Source organism: Balaenoptera musculus, chromosome 18, assembly GCF_009873245.2.
Source record: "Balaenoptera musculus isolate JJ_BM4_2016_0621 chromosome 18, mBalMus1.pri.v3, whole genome shotgun sequence".
In the NCBI taxonomy this organism is placed as follows: domain Eukaryota; kingdom Metazoa; phylum Chordata; class Mammalia; order Artiodactyla; family Balaenopteridae; genus Balaenoptera; species Balaenoptera musculus.
In genome coordinates this window covers 43,697,615-43,719,108 of record NC_045802.1, presented here as the reverse complement: position 1 = coordinate 43,719,108, position 21,494 = coordinate 43,697,615, and the positions used below count along the sequence as shown (strand labels likewise).

The 21,494-nt window shown below is 34.9% G+C and overlaps 1 protein-coding gene across 2 annotated transcripts in view; it reads left to right on the top strand.

Moving 5' to 3' along the window:
* Positions 1–21,494, top strand: part of KLHL1 (kelch like family member 1) — a 407,738-nt gene that overhangs the window by 283,875 nt on the left and 102,369 nt on the right. For both annotated transcript variants that reach the window (XM_036831798.1, XM_036831797.1), the window contains one exon: positions 6,049–6,235. In XM_036831798.1, coding sequence (XP_036687693.1) covers positions 6,049–6,235 — 187 coding nt within the window. The remainder of the gene's footprint in view (positions 1–6,048; positions 6,236–21,494) is intronic.

Genomic DNA, 21,494 nt, shown 5'->3' with positions numbered 1-21,494 from the left:
TGGCTAGGACTGCCTCTGCTGGGTATTTTGGGGTGTCTGTGACCTTATTATGATTTTAGGCAGCCTCTCTGCTAATGGGTGGGGTTGTGTTCCTGTCTTGCTCTTTGTTTGGCATGGGGTGTCCAGCACTGGATCCTGCTGGTCGTTGAGTGGAGTTGGGTCTTAGCATTGAGACGGAGATCTCTGGGAGAGCTCTTGCCAACTGATATTACATGGGGCCGGTACGTCTCTGGTAGACAAATGTCCTGAACTCGGCTCTCCCAACTCAGGGGCTCAGACCTGACACCCAGCCAGAGCACCAAGGCTCTGTCAGCCACATGGCTCAGAAGAAAAGGGAGGAAAAAAAAAAGAAAGAAAGAACAAAATAAATAAATATATAATAAAATAAATGTTATTAAAATAAAAAATAAAAAAATTAATGATTAAAATAAAAAATAAAAAAGTGGTAAGAAAAGATTGAAAAAAAAAAGAACAGAGCAACCAAACCAATAAACCAATCCACCAGTGATAACAAGTGCTAAAAACTACTGAAAAAAAAAAAAAAAAGGACAGACAGAACCCTAGGAGAAATGATAAAAGCAAACCTATACAGACAAATTGAAACAAAGAAGCATACACATACACACTCACAAAAAGAGAAAAAGGAAATATATATATATATATACATATATATAAAAAAAAAGAGGAGAGCAACCAAATCAATACACAAATCTACCAACGACAATAAGCTCTAAATACTAAACTAAGATAAACATAAAACCAGAAACAAATTAGATGTCAAAAGAAAATCCCAAGTCTACCCAAAGAAAATCCCAAAGTCCACCACCTCAATTTTAGGATGATTCGTTGTCTATTCAGGTATTCCACAGATTCAGGGTACATCAAGTTGATTGTGGAGATCTAATCCACTGCTCCTGAGGCTGCTGGGAGAAAGTTCCCTTTCTCTTCTTTGTTCGCACAGCTCCTGGAGTTCAGCTTTGGATTTGGCTCACTTCTGCATGTGGGTTGCCCTCTGGCTTCTGTTCTTTGCCCAGACAGGAGTGGGGTTAAAGGAGCAGCTGATTAGGGGGCTCTGGCTGTGGTGTGGGAGCAGTATGGAATGTGGAGTGAGCCTGTGCAGCAGAGGCCGGCGTGATGTTGCACCAGCCTGAGGTGTACCATGTGTCCTCCCAGGGATGTTGTCCATGCATCACAGGACCCTGGCAGTGGCGGGCTGCACAGGCTCCTGGGTGCAGAGGTGTGGACGGTGACCTGTACTTGCACACAGGCTTCTTGGTGGCTGCAACAGCAGCCTTAGCGCTTCATGCCCGTCTCTGGTGTCCATGCTGATAGCCGCGGCTTGTGCCCATCTCTGGAGCTCGTTTAGGCAGTGCTCTGAATCTCCTCTCCTCATGCACCCTGAAACAATGGTCTCTTGCCTCTTAGGCAGTTCCAGACTTTTTCCCAGACTCCCTCCCGGCTAGCTGTGGTCCACTAGCCCCCTTTAGGCTGTGTTCACACAGCCAACTCTAGTCCTCTCCCTCGGATCTGATCTCCAAATCCTGAGCCTCAGCTCCCAGCCCCCACCCACCCTGGTGGGTGAGCAGACAAACCTCTCAGGATGGTGAGTTCTGGTTGGCACTGATCCTCTGTGTGGGAATCTCTCCACTTTGTCCTCTGCACCCCTGTTGCTGCACTCTCCTCCATCGGTCCGAAGCACCGCCCCCCCGCCCTCCCCCCCATTTCCACCAGTGAAGGGGCTTTCTGGTGTGTGGAAACGTTTCCTCCTTCACAGCTCCCTCCCAGAGGTGCAGGTCCTGTCCCTATTCTTTTGTCTTTGTTTTTTCTTTTTTCTTTTGCCCTACCCAAGTACATGAGGAGTTTCTTGCCTTTTGGGAAGTCTGAGGTCTTCTGCCAGCGTTTAGTAGGTGTTCTGTAGGAGTTGTTCCACGTATAGATGCATTTTTAATATATTTGTGGTGAGGAATTTGGTCTCCACATCTTACTCCTCTGCCATCTTGAAGGTCCTCCACATGAAATATTTTTATGTTGCTAATATGTGGTTCAACTCCTCAAACCATTAACTATCAAATTATTTGTATTTTAATAACAAATGTAATGGTCATTTGAAAGATATATTGTTTAAATAATTGTATTTCTTTTTATTTTTTCCTAATTAAAGTGAAGTTAGTGATAAAGCCAGTAAATTTTAAGAAGAATGTACAAAAATAAAGTAATAATGTTTAATATAAACAATTTCAAAGAACATCTTTATTCTAATTAAAAATTTATAACATTTCTGGCAACTGGGACTAACAAAGTTACTATTGAGTATTCTAGCTATTAAGGGATAAATTATTTTAGTTTTTTATGTTAGTCATTTCTGAATATCATACACAAGATTTGCATATATGTTTATTGACCCAGTTCTCTTCTGCAGCTATAGGTTTACCCTACAACTTGATGGTCATTATTTATTCACAAAGATAAACTACCAATGTTATAGGGAGATAGATCATATTTGCAAAGTGACTGCCTAGCTGACATGGATACTCGGATGGATCAGCTTCCTAGAATTTTACACAGTGTTAATCGTTACACCCTATGCTGTCCTTCATATTAAGTCTAAGGATATTCTTATTTCTGACACATTTTCTACATGACAAAATATTCTGAAACATTATTTTGCACATGATGAGATCTTTTCTTGAGGTTTAATGCACAATTAACTCATAGGGACATAGTCAATTTTTATCCCAAGTGTAAGAACATAACTAACAGTGAAGATATTGACAAACTTCCAAGGGCTTTTTTCTTGTAAACTAAGTTGTACTATGATTATCTTTGACTGAAAAGGGTATTGGTATATAATATCCTAAGAATAAAATCTGATTTATAGATAATTACTGTACAAATTCTTGTACATAAACATGAGTATGTTTCAAAGTAGTATATAATTATTGAAACATATTGATATTTTTTCTAAGTGGGACAAGCAGAGGAACTGTTACAGTAGTTAAGTTTCTTCAAAAATTTAAGAATGTAAAAAACAAAACTAACTTCCATTGTATAGGGAGGAGCAAAATTTGTGTTAATCTTGGATCATTGCAGAAAATCTAAAGATAGTTCAAGTTTAAAGGACAGCTTAACCATCTTATTATTCTGAACTTGTGCTTGAATTTGGGATGGAATAATCCTAAAAAGTGTCAGGGGAGATGAAATACAAACACAAGTCATATAGTACTCATAAGTGAGAAATAGTTACAAGTAATAGTTTGAAAACACACAGTAATAAGTACAGAGATTATGAAGAATTCAATTTTTTTCAAAATAAAGAACTTTGTCAAATGATTGGGTACACTAAAGTTAAGAAATTTTACAAAATGATTTGTTAATAAAATGGAAAATATCATTTAAGTACAGAATATCTTCGCCATTTTACAGAAATAAAGTACAAGTTTTAACTTTATATTGTATATCTTTCAGATTTTTTTTTTTTTTTTTTTGGCTTGCTATGAGCTGATTCTTATTGGGAGAAGCAAGAAAAACAGGGCACTGTCTTCAGAAGGCTCGAGTTAAATAAACCATGTGTTTCCTGAGTAAGGCGTTCTCACATTTAGAAATTGTTCATCAGATTAGACAGTTGACATTTGGGGATGGAGGAACTGAGATACTAAACAGGGAGAAGTCGGTGGGTGTGATTCCTGCCAGAGCAAACTTGGCAGCCTCGTGATGGGATGAAGGGGGCCCAGGGGAGGAGTGCCAGCCCACCTTACTCATGAGCCCCAGGAAGTGTGGTTTGGATAGTTGGAGAGAGAATGAAGCAGAGATGCTTTAAACTCATTCAAAACCAACTTCACTGTCTTTCTAATGGCTGATCCTTCTGCTGATCCCTCTATGTAAAAGTTTGTGATCTGTTGGCTTCTTCTCTGTTTCTTAACCATTTATAATATGTGCAGACATGTGAGGCCCAGGTGGACATTGAAGAGACCTGGAGAGGAGGTGTTTGCCCATAAATGGAGATTTTGAAACTTAAGACAAGCCTTACTCAAGACCAAGTGGACAGCCACACATGCAGTGAGGTCTAGGGAGTCTGAGATCTAAGTTCTAGCTCTAAGGAGTTCTTTTTTATTTTCTTTTTTTGAATTTGCATCTTTTTTTAATTTTTATTTTAAATTGGAGTATAACTGATTAGCAATGTTGTGTTAGTTTCAGGTATACAGCAAAGTGATTCAGTTATAAATATATATGTATATATTCTTTTTCAAGTTCTAGAACGTACTTTAAAATAAATAATATGTAATATATTTTTATGCATACATCTATCAACAGTGAGAAATTCATTTCCTTTTAGAAATTATTACTTGAAAGTATTTTAAACCTAGGCACTCAGAGTTGACTCTCCTCTGATACTTTATTTTTACAGGATTCCTTACATTTTCTTTATAATTGTATATTATCCATAAAAATTTTGAAATAGTCCTTATATACATTGTATGAGTGTTTAGAAATATATAAATATTTAGCTATTCAAACAGATGATAAAATCAATGTTTTTAGCTTCAGCTTTATCATCAATGTATATATCATCTTATTGAATTTTAAAAACTATAATAGTTCCCTTAAGCAAACAAATGAGTTTGTTCCTGGCTTCTCATGGTTTGAGTCCTTGCCAGGAAAGAAGAGGAGTCTTTCTTCTTTTTGTTGGGCTCTACTATTGTCTCAGAGTATGAGAGCTCCCCCTCTGAGCCCCCAACTCCATTTCATTAAGGTTTCTATTCATTAATATCTTACAGGTAAAATAGTAGTCCCTTAAAAAAGAAAGAAATGGGTAGGAAGGCAACTAAAGTTTTAATATATAAGAAGAGAAGCATAAGCAAGACCTTAATTAAACATCTTCCCTTCTATATTCCAAAGCATCTGATAATTCTAATACATTAAACTCCTTATTCAGCCTCAGAGCCATTCTGTTATCTTTCCCACCTCTTATATATATGAGTATCTTATGTGTTTTTAAATTCTTTCTGCCACCTCCACCAGTAATTTATGCATTACAATGGTTAAATAACTTTATATAATTAAGATTCAAATTGTAGTGTTAAAATCAATTAATTATATATATCATTTATTAGTTTATTCACTCAATAAATGTGTGTACCAATGTGGTACAGTGTCTTATCAATGTAAAAGAAAAGGTCAGTGAGTCAATGTTAAATTTTCTACTTATTAATTTTCTAAATCCATATGACAGATTTAACTCACTTGAAGTAAAACAGGATTCATGAACAAAAAAAGAGAATGTGATACTGAAAGAGTCAAGGAAAAAGAAAATCTAAAGACGGACAGAGAAAGAGGAAAATTAAAGATACTCTGGTTATGTTCAAAGAAATGTACAGAAAATAATCTGTAGAGGTGATAACCTTCTGTAGTAAAAGAGAGATGTAATAGAACTTAAAACTCTGGTCTCACTCTATTATTTCCTCAGCTGGAGTTTTGGTAAACATTTTTTTAGTTTCACTGCTGGAAGCTATTACTTTGCCTGATGTACAGCTTTTCAACTGCTCACATAATTAAAAAGATGTTACAAGCATAAATTTTTATTTTTATTGAGTTTTTTTAGTTTGAAAGGGATTTAAACTATACTTGGAACATCTTAAAGTAAATATGTGAATGTTTATGGTAGGCTTGTTAGGAATTAATTTGTTGAAGTTTATTTTTTAATTTACTTCACCAGACATGTTTATGGCCAAATAGGCAACTATACTTGACTTGTGAACAGCTTTCTTAAAAAGGAAAGGGAATTGAAAAAGTGATCTTTACAAGTACCTTTATACTCTGTGTGGCACAATGATAATAAATAATATGGAATCAAAAATAATATCCATTCTGTTTCTCTTGGAAGCCATGCATTTTACTCATATTTATTTGTCAGTGTAATTAATTCTTATTATATTTTGCATCCCTCTCAGTATAGGGGTAATATCATAGGTACTAATCTACTTTTCATTTGATGCTTTATGCTCATCTCTATAAAAATCATTATTAACAGTGATTGTGCATTATTCACAGATATTGGCTGACCTAGAAAACCATACATTATTTAAGAATGATCTGGAATGTCAAAAGCTGATTCTGGAAGCAATGAAATACCATCTATTGCCAGAAAGAAGAACTTTAATGCAAAGTCCAAGAACTAAACCTAGAAAATCTACAGTTGGAACTCTGTATGCAGTGGGAGGAATGGATAACAACAAAGGTATTTAGTTCTAGATCTTTAGTAATACACACACTGTATCATACCATGACGTGATTTTACTGTTGTAATCTACGTAATACCAACAAACTTCACAGAATCACAGCTTTATTCATTAAGATTTAAGATTTAGGGAAAAATTAAGACACCTCTCATTTTTCCTGTTTTTCAATCTTAGTTGCTGCTTCTGCTTCTTATTCATCTTTAAATCTTTTATCTCATGCATTATGTACAAGACTTCATATGAAATGAAAAAAAAGATTAAAAGTACTTGGAAAACACGGGCCAAATAATTTGTTGGATATATTGAAAAATGTATTTCTATTCTAAGTAAAGGAAATGTAATCTGCCAGCCACATGCTTGCTGAGAGTAATATTATGAAGAAGCGAGTCTCTGCTTTTGAGGAGTTTAGACTCTCATACAGAAGCCAGACAAAGAAGTAGACAATTATAAATGGGTGTACTGACTATTGCAGGTATCATTTACAAATTAAAAAAAAATTTTTTACCAATTTTGCTCTTACAAGGAAGTGAATGATTTGTTTAAAACCAAATACATACATTCGAAGGTTTTGTTCTTACTTTTCTATCGTTAGTGGGAAAATCTCCATGAATGTTTGTTCTCTTCAGCCTTTTTTATGTGTCTTAATTTTCCTGAACAAGTACACAAGACAAATAATGTAAGTGTCCTATGTTTGTGTCTAATAGGTTACATAATTATCATTTAATAATAATACATTTAATATACACGTAAAAAATACAGTTGGCAACCATAGAGTGTGACCACATATTCAAGCTCTATTAAAGGAACTCTGTTGTTAAAGAATCAGGAGGAAGCAACAGAACTTACCTCAACTACTGTGAAGTGAGATCCCAAAATAGGAGGCAAAGGGAAACAATTCAGGTAATCAGTAGAGAACAACACGCATTTCCCAGTTTTTATTTGTCAAGAAGATATCTGTGGCTGGGGCTTCCCTGGTGGCGCAGTGGTTGAGAGTCTGCCTGCCGATACAGGGGACGCGGGTTCGGGCCCTGGTCTGGGAAGATCCCACATGCTGCGGAGCGGTTGGGCCCGTGAGCCACAATTGCTGAGCCTGCGCGTCTGGAGCTTGTGCTCCAAAACAAGAGAGGCCGCGATAGTGAGAGGCCTGCGCACCGTGATGAAGAGTGGCCCCCGCTTGCCGCAGCTAGAGAAAGCCCTCGCATAGAAATGAGGACCCAACACAGCCAAAAATAAATAAATAAACAACAAAGAAAAGATATCTGTGGCTATAAAATGATTTTCACTAGTTTAATTTTTTGAAGGTTTACTCCTATTTGCTGGGCTATTGATTTCTAGTGATTATCACATTAAATGAGCATTAGAATATTAACATACATATTCAAGAGCTTAACTATTAGTTAAAAAGGGTAAATGACTTGACACTTTAAGAACTAAGGAAATGGCATCAATCTCCCTCCCTCCCTGTCTCTCTCCACTTCTAGCTCCTTCTTTAATGTTATTATTTAAGAGACCATGTCAAAAATTTCTCCCCCAAAAGATATAGTGCTTTAACACCCTCTTTTATAAAGTGGTGAAACAAAATATCTTAGATACAAATCTCTCTCAAAAATAGCCAGAAATTATATTGAAATGTCCCCAAAAATGTTTTTCAAGCTTAGAAAACAAATCTATTAACCTGTATCCATGTTGTCTTTATGAGAGTAATAAATACTAAATAACATGCGGCACATGATATAATTTGCCATCTCTTGGAGCAGAAGCATGCAAACTTTATTGTAACATTTTAATAAGTTCATTTTACCTGTAAAAGTAAATATCAATAAAAGGACAGTGATTTTATATATGCTTATCAAATTTTAAGGTCAAATGAATGACATTTGCTTTTCAAGAACACTGCATTCTACAGAACAAATGCCTGTATAAGATCAATTCCATTTGTAAATATACACATATCATTTTAAAAATAAAGAACATTGATGAAATCAGGCCAGCCAGTGACTAGGACTGAACAATAAACAATAAATTAACATTAGTATAAAAATCACTATGCTATGAAGAGCCAAAAGACATGACTAATTTAAATTTTTAAATTTAACGACTTTAAATACAATTGCCATAGCATAAAAGAATATGAGTATAGGGGGGTCTATTGAGTTAAGTTCTTTGCCAGCATTTGAATTTCTCTAATCTTACACAGCAGTCTTTTGAGACTGAAGAAATTCTTAAGAAATTGAACTTTCTTAGGGATTCTGAATCTTTCATTTTATAATTGAACACTACTAATTATTTAGCTATTGTTCCACTTATCCAGTAGTCCAGAAGATTAAAAGAGTGTGACAAAACAAGGGGTTTAAAAAGATATTCCTGATTAAATCAGCAATAAAATAGAAAAAAATAATGAAGGAAATTTTAGGAATTCTTACCATATCCTCAGCCCTCTAGGAATTAGACATTAAATATATCCCATAACTTAGATAAAAATCTGACATTACCAAACCTCAGAGAACCTACTTTTCCTGCTGCAACAGAAACTTTACCAGTTTCAAGAGATTTAAAGAACAACTAGGACATTTTCAAGTTAATCCCTTGTATTTGCAGTGTGCTTTTACTGCTTAAAAGGCGTTTTCTACACCTTATTAACTTGTGCTGTGTCTAAATAGGCATTAAGATTTTATCTTAAAGTTGTGTTTTTTTTTCTTGAAAGGTAATGAGGAAAATTAAAATGTAAAAAGAGGCAGGGAAATCAAAAGAAAAAATATAGCAAAACATTGGAATTTACTTTGCATGACTAATTTGAAAAATAATGCAATACAATATAATATAATACAATATGTTATAATACAATACAATGATATGCAATATTTAGTGTGTTTTTTGGAATTATTTACATATTTATATTGTGCCTCATAAGGCTATATAAACATTTTATTGAATTCCTCCTCAGCTCCACAGTTACTGGGATTCAGATGATATTTTATGGGATTGATAAACTATGAGTACAATCCTTGCAGATTTTCTGTAAATATTAAGAAAATTCAGAGCATTTTTCTCTCCTTTCCCCTCTTTTCTTCTTATATCCACACATACATGCATCCTATAATGATGCACTTTTTGCACATCTATTTTGTGCTGGCTCTGTGTTAAGAACTTGTGAACATTATGAATATTACCCCTACTTCACAGAGCTTCCATGTTACTCTAAGAAAGCAAATAGTAAACAAAATATTTGTGAATAAAATGAGTGTTACAAGAATGGACTTGCGAGTGCAATCAGTATAATGCTTGGGAGCCAACCTAGTCTAGTCTAGAAAAGTAGAGAAATACAGAGAAAGTGTTTGTTTTTGTTGTTGTTTTTAGCTGAAATCTAAAGAATTATTAGGCATTAGTTTAGCACATTACTGGAGCAGCAGAGTAGGTGTGGTGGTAAATTCCAGACTAGAGATACATCAAATGTGAGGGTTTACAGCTAAAGAAGTGTGACATCTTCAAAAATGGAGAGAAATCCTTTATGGCTGAAATATAGGCAGTGGAGAAATGAAAGCCACATGGTAGTAGAGGAAAGACACAGCAGATTTCAGGGAAAGGCTAAGCATGATAGATTCTGAATTGAAATCTAGACATCATAGAAAGTAGGTGATATTCCGAGTGAAGAAAGTAGTCTTTGCAATCAGAGAGATGCCTGTTCAAATCCAGGAATGTCACTTAAAATCTCTAGTCTAATTTACCCTTTCTCAATACTATATTGTGTTTCTGTAACAATTACAATGATTAACTGTAAAGAGGTTAAACTAATACACAGCATTCCAACATGTTTGTTCAGTGCCAAAGAGACCATCAGAGAACTCAGCCGCAGTCTGGTCTGACTTTCCTTATCACATTATGGACTAAGGCCAAGCCATCTAGGAACTTTCGAGGCATGGACTATAGTGGTTCTATGACATAATAGTGATGTGACATAGGGAAGAAGATAGGACAACAAGATATTCATATCAGTGGCATTTATATGAATAGCATTATGTAGAAATTAAATGCCTTTTATACCAATACAAACAACATTCAAGGGTTGGGAATCACATGAATCATATGAGAGAAAAGAATCAAGTCATAAACAAAGTTAGCAGTATCTCTTGGAAAGTATGATTTAATTCGCTGCCATACTGGAAAATACTGAAAAATAAGTCTTTAACAATGTAGTAATTTATAGCATATTTAAGGCCAATTAAAATGATTAATATATTTATTCATGTTTGTTCTACTATGAATGAAAAATGAGGGGACATATAAAATTAAATATGGAAAAGAGTCAATAAATTTTTAAAAACTATTTTTATTAGGAGAACAAATTTTTTAAATGCTTTCAACTGAAATCAAATGCAGATTTAAAACAATGCAGTAAATTGTATCAATAAATATGCTCTCGTTTTGGTAAGAATTTTATTACAAATCACATAGGAATCATCATAAATCCTTTAGAAGGTTGAGTTAAAAGTAAAACACTAATTGCTTATTCTCAAGTGCTTGAAATGTCTCACACTAATGTATGATTCATGTAAGCTATGAAATAAAATTTGGTGCTATTGGTTACTGGAAAATATTTGTATCAAAAAGTCTCTATTGGATTTATTTTCTGATGTTGGTTATTAGAAAATTCCATGCAAATAAAAATAATTTGGTTTTGTACTCATAGAAATTGTATTTTTTGAAAATTCATTTTCTTTCATTCTAATTATGAACATATATTGAAAATCTGGTAAATATACAGTAGTATAGATAAGAAAAGGAAAACCAACTATGAGCTTATAACTTAAATATAATCATTGTTACTATTGTTAACAGAGTGGCATATTTTCTTTTCCAAATTTCTCTGTAAATGTGTGTGTGTGTGTGTGTTTGTGTGTGTGTGTGTGTATATACATGTTTGGGTTTTTTTAATAAATTTATTTATTTATTTATTTATTTGTGGCTGTATTGGGTCTTCGTTTCTGTGCCAGGGCTTTCTCCAGTTGCGGCAAGCGGGGGCCACTCTTCATCGCGGTGCGCAGGCCTCTCACTGTCGTGGCCTCTCCCGTTGCGGAGCACAGGCTCCAGACGCGCAGGCTCAGTAGTTGTGGCTCACGGACTTAGTTGCTCCGCGGCATGTGGGATCTTCCCAGACCAGGGATCGAACCCGTGTCCCCTGCATTGGCAGGCAGTTTCTCAACCACTGCGCCACCAGGGAACCCCTGTACATGTTTTTATACAGACATAACTCTATGTCTACATTTATACAGAGATTACCTATTTACAATTGTCTTCATCTCTCTCACTCTGGTGTCTAAATATAGGTATATTTAGATTTATTAACATACCTAAGAGTTATTATTTTGTTGCTTTTATTTATTAATTATATTATATGTGTAAATTTATATTTCATTAAATTTTTTAAATACATCATTTCAAGTACCTTACTAATTCTAATCTAAAAATGCCACGGTTTACTTGAGCTTAATCCTATTATCAAACACTTTGGTCGAATAATCCATTTTATTTTCTATAAATGACACCATCATTAGTATCTGCATACATTAAGAGTGTTTCCTAAGATTTGAGTGTTTATGCAGATAACTGGCTGAAAAATTACTGGGTGGGAAGGTAAAGTTTTTGTGACATATGAGCTGACTTCTTTCTTGAAAGTTTTTAAGAATTTATAGTAGCACTAAATTATGGAAATAGTGCCATTTTTAGGGCCTTGTCAACAAATTTTCTGTCTAAAAAACCTTTTTATTATTAAAAATTTTTGCATAATAGTAGAAAAAATAGTATAATGAACCCCATGTTCTTGTCATTACATTATATTTCTCCTTTTAGTAATGAAATTGAATGTTTTTGTATTTTCAATTTTTTATGTATTTAATCATCAAATAGACTGCTGAAGAGTGACATACTAGTTCCCTAGTTTTCCAATTATTACATATTTTATTTCAGTTTCTTGAACTAATTGCCTACAGTATTTGGCATAAAGTTCAATAGAAATAGCTTATGAGGTGATTTTCTCATTTTGTCTATTTTATGAGGAATAATTTAAATATTTTACAAGTTTGCTGTAAACATCTAGTAGGTAGCATAGCATACCTGGCAATTTTGGAGAGAATGATGAATACTGTGTATGAGAATATAGAGAGGCTATGGACAACCTTAAGTTCTCTCAGAGATAACTTTCCTTTTGACAGACACTTAAGTAAGAGCAAAACACCTTCTTCCAAACAAGCATTAGATAATTTGAGGCTAAGATGTACTATCTGTGAGGGTCGCCCTACTCCTGGTTTGCTTTCAGTATGTATATCAAGGCCATTGGTCTTTTTTGGGCCCTGAATGCCATTTTATTTTCACCTCAGATGAACCAGTTCTATCTAATTATTAGCATCTTAGCTTCCATTTTCTGCCTGGATTTCTGTCTCTCCTTGTATATGTCTTATAAATTAGCAAGTGCCCAGAAGACAAGCAATGATGCCTTGTCATTCTTTTTTCTAAGTCTAAAGTCCTGACTACCTTGGTTGCCCTGAACTACAGTTAGTGTCTCCCCAGTCGCATAAGGCTACCAACAAGCCTGGGCCAACAAGTACTTCAAGGACTCTCAGCCTAGTGTTGCCTGTGAATCAGCCATTTCCCAAGGGGAAAATGGCAAAGGATGTTGGGCTCATTTCAATTCTCATCCCTTCTATCTGGGATTTGTCCTCCTAAGTGTTTGATATCTTTTTTAATCTCTAATGTCTTTAAACAGCTAAATTTTGTATTCTAAGACTATCACTTTATAGTTATTCTTGTGGAGATAGTTCATTTCATACAAGCTAATCCATCATACTTAACAGTAGAGGCCCCTGCAAATTTGTAATTTCAACATTGTCCATTTATGAAACTTCTCTTTGAATTTTTTTGAGATATATATGATAATGTTGTTGATGTTCTCATCTTATGTGCTTTTTGAAAAATTTCATCTATTATTTCTTTAAATATTTCACAGGTTTACTTTATAGTCTGCAGCTAATAACTCCAACATCTAAAAGCTTGAGAGTCTAAGTCTATTGTTTGTTGTTTCTGACAAGTCTCATTCATGTTAGTTTGATTCCTTGAGTGTTGGGTAAGATTATTTTGAAGTTATAGTTAATTTCATTACTCTGTGGAGCTTATCAGGTCCTAATTGGACATGATTTTGTCAACCTAAATACAGAGGTAAACTGAGGCAAGCTGGAATTACCAGAAATTGAGTTTGTTCTGGAAAAGCAGAGGAATTGTAATTCCAGGAATGCAAACTCTAGCAAGCTACAGGCTGGTCCACTGAGGGTTTGGGGCAGGCTGTATTTATGGGCAAGGAATGCAAAGAGGGCAGACTCCAGCCAGAATCCAAGAAGTTAGTTTATTGGCTTGAGGATGGGGAGAGATTCTTGACAGATGGTCATTGGTAAATTCTGGTCTTTAAATCAGGCATTTGTGGGAAATCAGTCTCTCGGTTCTTGTGTTATCTCCCTCAGGGAGCATGCGTGAGATTATCTATTTCATATTTTCAGGTTCCATTTTACATTAAAATCTTTTCACACTTTCTTCTAGCAAGCAAGAGTCAGCTTTAGCACAGAACCAGGGCCACCAGTGACATACAGCCTTGGCAACCCTCTTCAATGCTCCAGGCTTAATGCAAAGTCTCTGGACCATTCTCCCACCTCATGTTAGGCCCAAGACAGATGCTCTAGATCTTACTGTATGTGTGGACACCCACTCCAAGGAAATGCTGGCTTTTGTACTCAGGTAGCAAACTCTATCCCAGGTTTCACCTCACTGTTCTTCAGCTATTCAGCTGAAGTTTTTTTCTTGGAGTTTTTTCTTACTTTCAATCCAGCAATGCAAAAAATTAATGTTATTGTTGCAATTTGCCCAGATTTACTGGTATTTTAATTAGAGGGCACTTTGGTGTGTCTTCCATTCTCTAACAAGCAGAAGCCTCCTTTTTCTTTTGTATCCTGATATTTTTCTCCATAGATTATTTTACTTGTTTTATGCCCTATACTTTTTGGAGACTACGGATTTTGTTTAGAATTAAACTATTAGCAAACCTGACATTTCCCCACTTTTTACATATTTATAAAGTATACCATTGATGTTTCCATGGTTTGATAGTGTTTGAATATTCACAAATTTGGTAATACTATATTCGCATGTAACTTCCACATCTCTAAAATGAAGATAATAATTCTACCTCAAAGTATTATATTATATCATGTAATAAGTTAGAGCAGTTCTGATTACAATGTAGATGATGACTCACTAACAACTTGATTGAATCCTTACATATTCTTCCCATAGCAAATACAATTCAAATTCATGCCTGAGCTTAAATAGAAATCAACACATATCTTGGACCTGAGGCATTGTTAACAAATATTCAGAACTACAAGTATAAATTCATGAGCATATTTGTTCTAATATAATAGATTAATTTCCTTTTCTAAATTATAAGTAACTTGGAGACAGGAACTTTACATTCTTAACATCAGAAAGAATTGTTACTTAGAGTAGGTTTTCAGTAAATATCTGCCATACTTAAATTACAACCTATTTAGCTAATTTTAGTAAATATCTAAAATGAAAAATCACATGTATGTGTATGTATATATACTATTTATTAATATAAACTTTGTATAACTATGAAATTCTTCTTTATTTATAATCTTTGGAAGAATTTAAAGGCAAACTGTAAACAAAAGATTGCCATTACCTGAATAATTTTCCCAGAAGTACCCCTCAAGAAAAAACAATTATTGTGACTCTGTTATTTATCCTCAGTAACTGATCATTTGGGAATGATAAAATTATTTCATCAATGATTTATATACATATTTTGATTGAAGTATAGTTGATGTACAATATTATATTAATTTCAGGTGTACAACATAGTGATTTCACACTTATACACATTATGAAATGATGACTGCAGTAACTCTAGTAACCATATATAACCATACAATATTATTATAGTATTATTGACTAAATTCCTTATATAGTATATTACATCCCTATGACATTTATTTTATAACTGGAAGTTTTTTCCTTTTAATTCTCTTCACCTATGTTGCCCAACCCACCACTTCCCTCTCCTCTGGCAACCAGCTATTTGTTCTCTGTATCTATGAGTCTGTTTTTGTTTTGTTTGTTCATTTGATTTTTTCCTTAGAGTAAACATATAAGTGAATATTTGTCTTTCTCTGTCTGACTTACTTCACGTAGCATGTTATGGTCTAGCTTCATCAATGCTTTTGAAATGGCAAGATTTCATTTTTTTATGGATGAGTATTATTTGGTTGTATATGTATACCACATCTTCTTTATTCATTCATCTATCTGTGGACACTTAAGATGTTTCCATATCTTGGCTATTGTAAATAATGCTGCAATGAACATAGGGATGCATATATCTTTTTGATTTAGTGTTTTTATTTTCCTCAGGTAAATACCAAGAAGTGAAATTGCCGAGTAATACGGAAGTTCTATTTTTAATTTTTTGAGGAAACTCCATATTGTTTTTCATAGTAGCTGCACCAATTTACATTCCCCAAAACAGTATACAAGGGTTCCCTTTTCTCCACATCCTCACCAATATGTGCTATTTGTTGTATTTTAGATGATAGCCATTCTGACAGGTGTAAGATCTCAAAATCTTGTGAGTTTCATTTACATTTCCCTGATGATTAGTGATATTGAGCATTGTTTCATGTGTCTTCTGGTCATTCATATGTTTTCTTTGGAAAAATGTCTGTTCAGGTCCTCTGCACATTATTTAATCAGGCTGTGTTTTTGATATTGAATTCTATGATTTGGATTCATATAGTTTGGATTTTAACCCCTTATTGAATATATCATTTGCAAGTATCATCTCTTATTCAGTAGGTTGCCTTTCTGTTTTTTTGATAGTTTCCTTCCCTGTGCAAAAGCTTTTCACTTTGACGTGGTCCCTTTTGTTTATTTTTACTGTTGTTTCCCTTGCCTGAGGAGACATATACAAAAAAATATTGTTAAGATTGATGTCAAAAAGCATACTGCTCACATTTTCTTCTAGGATTTTATGGTTTCAGGTTTCACATTTTAGTCTGTAATCCATTTTGAGTTTATTTTTGTATATGGTGTAAGAAAATGATCCAGTTTGATTCTTTTGCATATGGCTGCCCAGTTTCCCAACACATTTATTGAAGAAGCTGTCTTTTCCCCATGGTATATTCTTGTTTACTTTGTCATAGACTAATTGAGCATATAAGTGTAAGTTTATATCTGAGCTCTCTATCCAGTTCCATTGATCTATGTTTCTGTTTTTATGCCACTGCCATGCTGTTTTGATGACTATAACTTTGTAGTATACTTTGAAATCAGGGAGCATAATACCTCCAGTCTTTTTCTTCTTTCTCAGGATTATTTTGGCTATTTGGGTCTTTTGTGATTCCCTACAAATTTTAGGATTATTTGTTCTAGTTCTGTGAAAAATGCCATTGGTATTTTGGTAGGGATTTCATTGAATCCATAGATTGCTTTGGGTAGTATGGACATTTTAACAATATTAATTATTCCAATTCATGAGCACAGTATACCTTTCAATTTTTTTGTGTTGTCTTCAATTTCATCAGTGTCTTATAGATTTCATAGTACAGATCTTTCACCCTTTAGGTTAAATTTTTCTAGGTATTTTATTCTTTTTGATTCTGTTGTAATGACATTGTTTTCTTCATTTATCTTTCTGATAGAGCATTATTAGTTTATGAAAACACTACATATCTCTGTACTTTATCTTGCTATATCACTGAATTCATTAGTTCTAATATTTTTGGTGGAGTCTTTAGGGTGTTCTAAATATAGTATCATGTCATCTGTAAACAGTGACAGTTTTACTTCCTTTCAATTTGAATGCCTTTTATTTCTTTTTTCTTGTGTGACTGCTGTGGCTAGAACTTTCAATAATATGTTGAATAGAACTGGAAAGAGTGGGCATCTTTATCTTGTTCCTGATCTTAGAGGAAATACTTTCAACTTTTCACCATTGAGTATGATGCTTCTGTGGGACTGTCATATATAACTTTTATTATGTTGAGGTATGTTCCCTCTACACCCACTTTGTTGAGAGTTTTTATATCTTAAATGAATGTTGAATTTTGGCAAAAGCTTTTTCTGCATCTATTGAGATGATTATATAATTTTGTCATGGTATAGGTTCATCTGTGGGGCTCTCTGTGCTTCCTGGACTTGGATGTCTGTTTCTTTCACCATTTTAGGTATGTTTTCACCATTATTTCTTCTAATAGGTTTTCTGTCCCTTTTTCTCTCTCTTCTTCTGGGAAGCCTATAATGCTAATGTTAGTGTGCTTGGTGTTGTCTCAGAGCTCCCTTAAACTATCCTCATCTTTTGGTTTCTTTTTTCTTTTTACTATTCTGATTGGGTCTTTTACACTAGCCTGTCTTTCGGATCACTGATCCATTCTTCTGCAACATCTAATCTGCTGTTGACTCCCTCTAGTGTATTTTTCATTTCAGTTATTGTTTTCTTCAGTTTTAATTTGTTCTTTTTTATATTTTTATCTTTATTGGTGAAGTTCTCACTGTGTTCCTTCATCTTTTCTTGAGCTCAGTGAGCATTTTTATGACCATTACCTTGCACTCTTTTTCCTGGAAGATCGTTTATCTCCATTTTATTTAGCTTTTTTGTTCTTTCTGAGGCTTTGTCTTGTTTTTTCATTTGCAACATATTCCTTTGTCTCATTTTGCCTAACTCTTTGTGTTTGTTCTTATGCATTAGGTAGATCAGCTACTTCTCTTGGTCTTGAAAGAGTGGCTTTGAGTAGAGGTGTCCTATCGGACCCAGTAGCACTCTCCCTGCCTGGTTGCCAGAACCAGGTGCCCCAGGATTTTCCCCTGTGTGGGCTGCATGTGCCCTCTTGTTGTGGTTGGGCTGTGATTGCTGTGGATATAGCTAGTGTGTAGGACTGGCCTGCCATGCATCTGGCTGAAAGGTCTTGCCACAAATGTTGCATGCACTCTGTTGTGTGTGACTGGCTCCTGGTGTGAGAGCACCTTCAGGGGAATATCAGTGCTGGTCAAGGGCACCTGCCAAGTCTGTCATGGTGGAGAGCCACCTTGGATAGGCTGTACTGCCAGTCAAGTGTTCCTGCCAGGACTGGTGGTGAAAGGAGCTGCTTTGGATGGTCTCTGCTGCCAGCTGAAAGTGGTTGTTGGGTCTGGTAGGTGGCCACTTTGGAGAAACACTGCCTTTGTCAGGTCCACAGGTGAACCTGGGGTGGGTTGAGTTGTGCAAGTAAGTTACGTGGGGAGAGTCAGAAATGGCACCTACCAGCACAGGGTCAGCTAGGTAGAGGATGATGGAAAAAAAAAAAAAAAAAAAGACTGGCCCTTGCCAGCTCCTCTATACCCAGAGAAAGTTCTAACAGCTCCCAACCCCTCGGAAACACACCTTAAAATTAATCAATTAATCTCCTCAGTATGACTCAGGTGTTTTTTTTCTGTGTTGGGCCTCAGAGCAAGTGAGTTTTGCATGCACCTTTAAGAGCAAATTTTGGTTTCCTATAGCCCTCTGCCTCTCCTGGACATAAGCTTGCTTGTTTTCAAAGTCTAACATTGTGGGAGCTTGTCTTCCCAGTGCAAGTCCCCAGGGTTCAGGAGATTCATGTAGAGATTGGAGCCTTTGTTTCTCAGGGAGGACCACCACAAATGTGATATCCTTCCTGCCCCTGGTTTCCAGTGTTGGGGGTGCGGGTCCCAGGCATGCTGCATCTGCACCCTTCCTGACCATCTCAATGTGGCTTCCTCTTTTTATCTTTAGTTGTGGAAAATCTTTTCTGATAGTTTTCAGGTCATTCTCAGAAATAGTTGCTGTATGTGTTGTTGTAATTTTGGTGTGTCTGTGGAAGGAGGGGAGCCGAGGATCTTCCCATTCTGCCATCTTGTCCCCCCCCCCCCAATGACATGTACTTTACCAACTTCCAAGCACCATTATATACAAAATTTCATTTACATTTTACAGCAAATTTAGGTTGAGAGTATATTCTTGATCATTCTGATTTTGACAGAGGTTAAGAAACTTCTTAATTTTTACCTTTTAGTAAGTAGTTAAAATTAAGGTAGAGTTTAAATCTAGGGATCTGTGTAATTCCAAAACTGGTGTTCTTTCTTCTACCCTTTTTCCCACCTTTAACCTATTAATGATGAGATGTGCTAAAAGCGACTTTTTAAAATATCAGCGTAAAATTCTGATATACTTTTAATTCTTAATATGTGATTTTTATTTATGATTTTACTGAAGTTTGGAACTAGTTCTCTAGTGTACAGGATGAAGAAAAAATCCCAGGACAGGTAAATAAACCTTATTTTATTATTTTAAGAAATACAAAAGAAAGTAATTGAAAAAATTAAATATGCTCTAAAGCACTCATTTTTTAAAATTTAACTTTTATGCATATATTATTTCCTCAAAGAACAAATTATCAATATGAAAAAAGCAACTTTTAGATATGAAATATAAAAATCCTATTTTTCTGGGATTAAACATTTCTAGGCTGAAATACATGGTATAATTATTAAATTAAAAGTTCTATAATTCAACACAGGTTATTATATTTCCTACTATAAAAAAAACTGTTAATATCTAGACTATACCCTACTATTAGTACGTCCATCTAACTTGACTTCAAACTTTAGTTGTCAGAATTACTCTGCTCTCTATAGTTAATCAGTTATCAGGGACTGTCTGATTTACATCAACATTTCTACTACTTCAGTTGAAGCTTTATCATCTTATGCCTGCAGACCTGGAGTAATTCACGTGTTTATCAAATGGACCGTTTTTCCTGACAACACATTAATAAACTAGATAATGACCTCCCTACCTCCAGTCTGTCTCCAATCCTACTTAACCAGCTTATTACTTCCAAAGTAACTTATCACAACTTTTAGCATGATCATTAAAACACAAAGATATAAATAAAATAATAAAATAAAAACCTTCATTAGGCCCCCTTCCCCAGGTAGAGCCCAATATTCTTTTTTTTTTTTTTTTTTTTTTTTTTTTTTACTGGACGAACAGATACCAACTGATTTTATTTAAGGTATTTGGGGAAGAAGAAGGATAAAATATGAAGACATATTTAAAAAATTTTTGTTATTCTATGCATATGTGCACGTCTATGTACGTGTTTGCATTTTAGCTATTTCAATTATCTGTATATGTGTATGTGTGTACACACACACACACACACACACACACACACACAATATGTTGATTTTCAGATGAGAGGGAAATGTGGGTACCTTCCTCAGTTTAATGAGTTAACAATAGCAGGTCTTTTTTTTTTTTTTTTAAGACAATCATTTACCTACTACTCATAATTAAATGTCACATTAAGATATTTTTTATTAAATTAATTACTTTATCATTTGTACTTTTTTAAAAAACATCTTTATTGGAGTATAATTGCTTTACAATGGTGTGTTACTTTCTGCTTTATAACAAAGTGCATCAGTTATACATATACATATGTTCCCATATCTCTTCCCTCTTGCATCTCCCTCCCTCCCATCCTCCCTATCCCACCCCTCTAAGTGGTCAGAAAGCACCAAGATGATCTCTCTGTGCTATGCGGTTGCTTCACACTAGCTATCTATTTTACATTTGGTAGTGCATATATGTCTATGCCACTCTCTCACCCTGTCACATCTTACCCCTTCCCCTCCCCATATCCTCAAGTCTATTCTCTAGTAGGTCTGTGTCTTTATTCCCGTCTTGCCACTAGGTTCTTTATGACCTTTATTTTCCCTTAGATTCCATATATATGTGTTAGCATACTGTATTTGTTTTTCTCTTTCTGACTTACTTACTCTGTATGACAGACTCTAACTCCATCCACCTCACTACAAATACCTCCATTTCATTTATTTTTATGGCTGAGTAATATTCCATTGTATATATGTGCCACATCTTCTTTATCCATTCATCCGATGATGGACACTTAGGTTGCTTCCATGTCCTGGCTATTGTAAATAGAGCTGCAATGAACATTTTGGTACGTGACTCTTTTTGAATGATGGTTTTCTCAGGGTATATGCCCAGTAGAGGGATTGCTGGGTCATATGGTAGTTCTATTTGTAGTTTTTTAAGGAACCTCCACACTGTTCTCCATAGTGGCTGTATCAATTGACATTCCCACCAACAATGCAAGAGTGTTCCCTTTTCTCCAC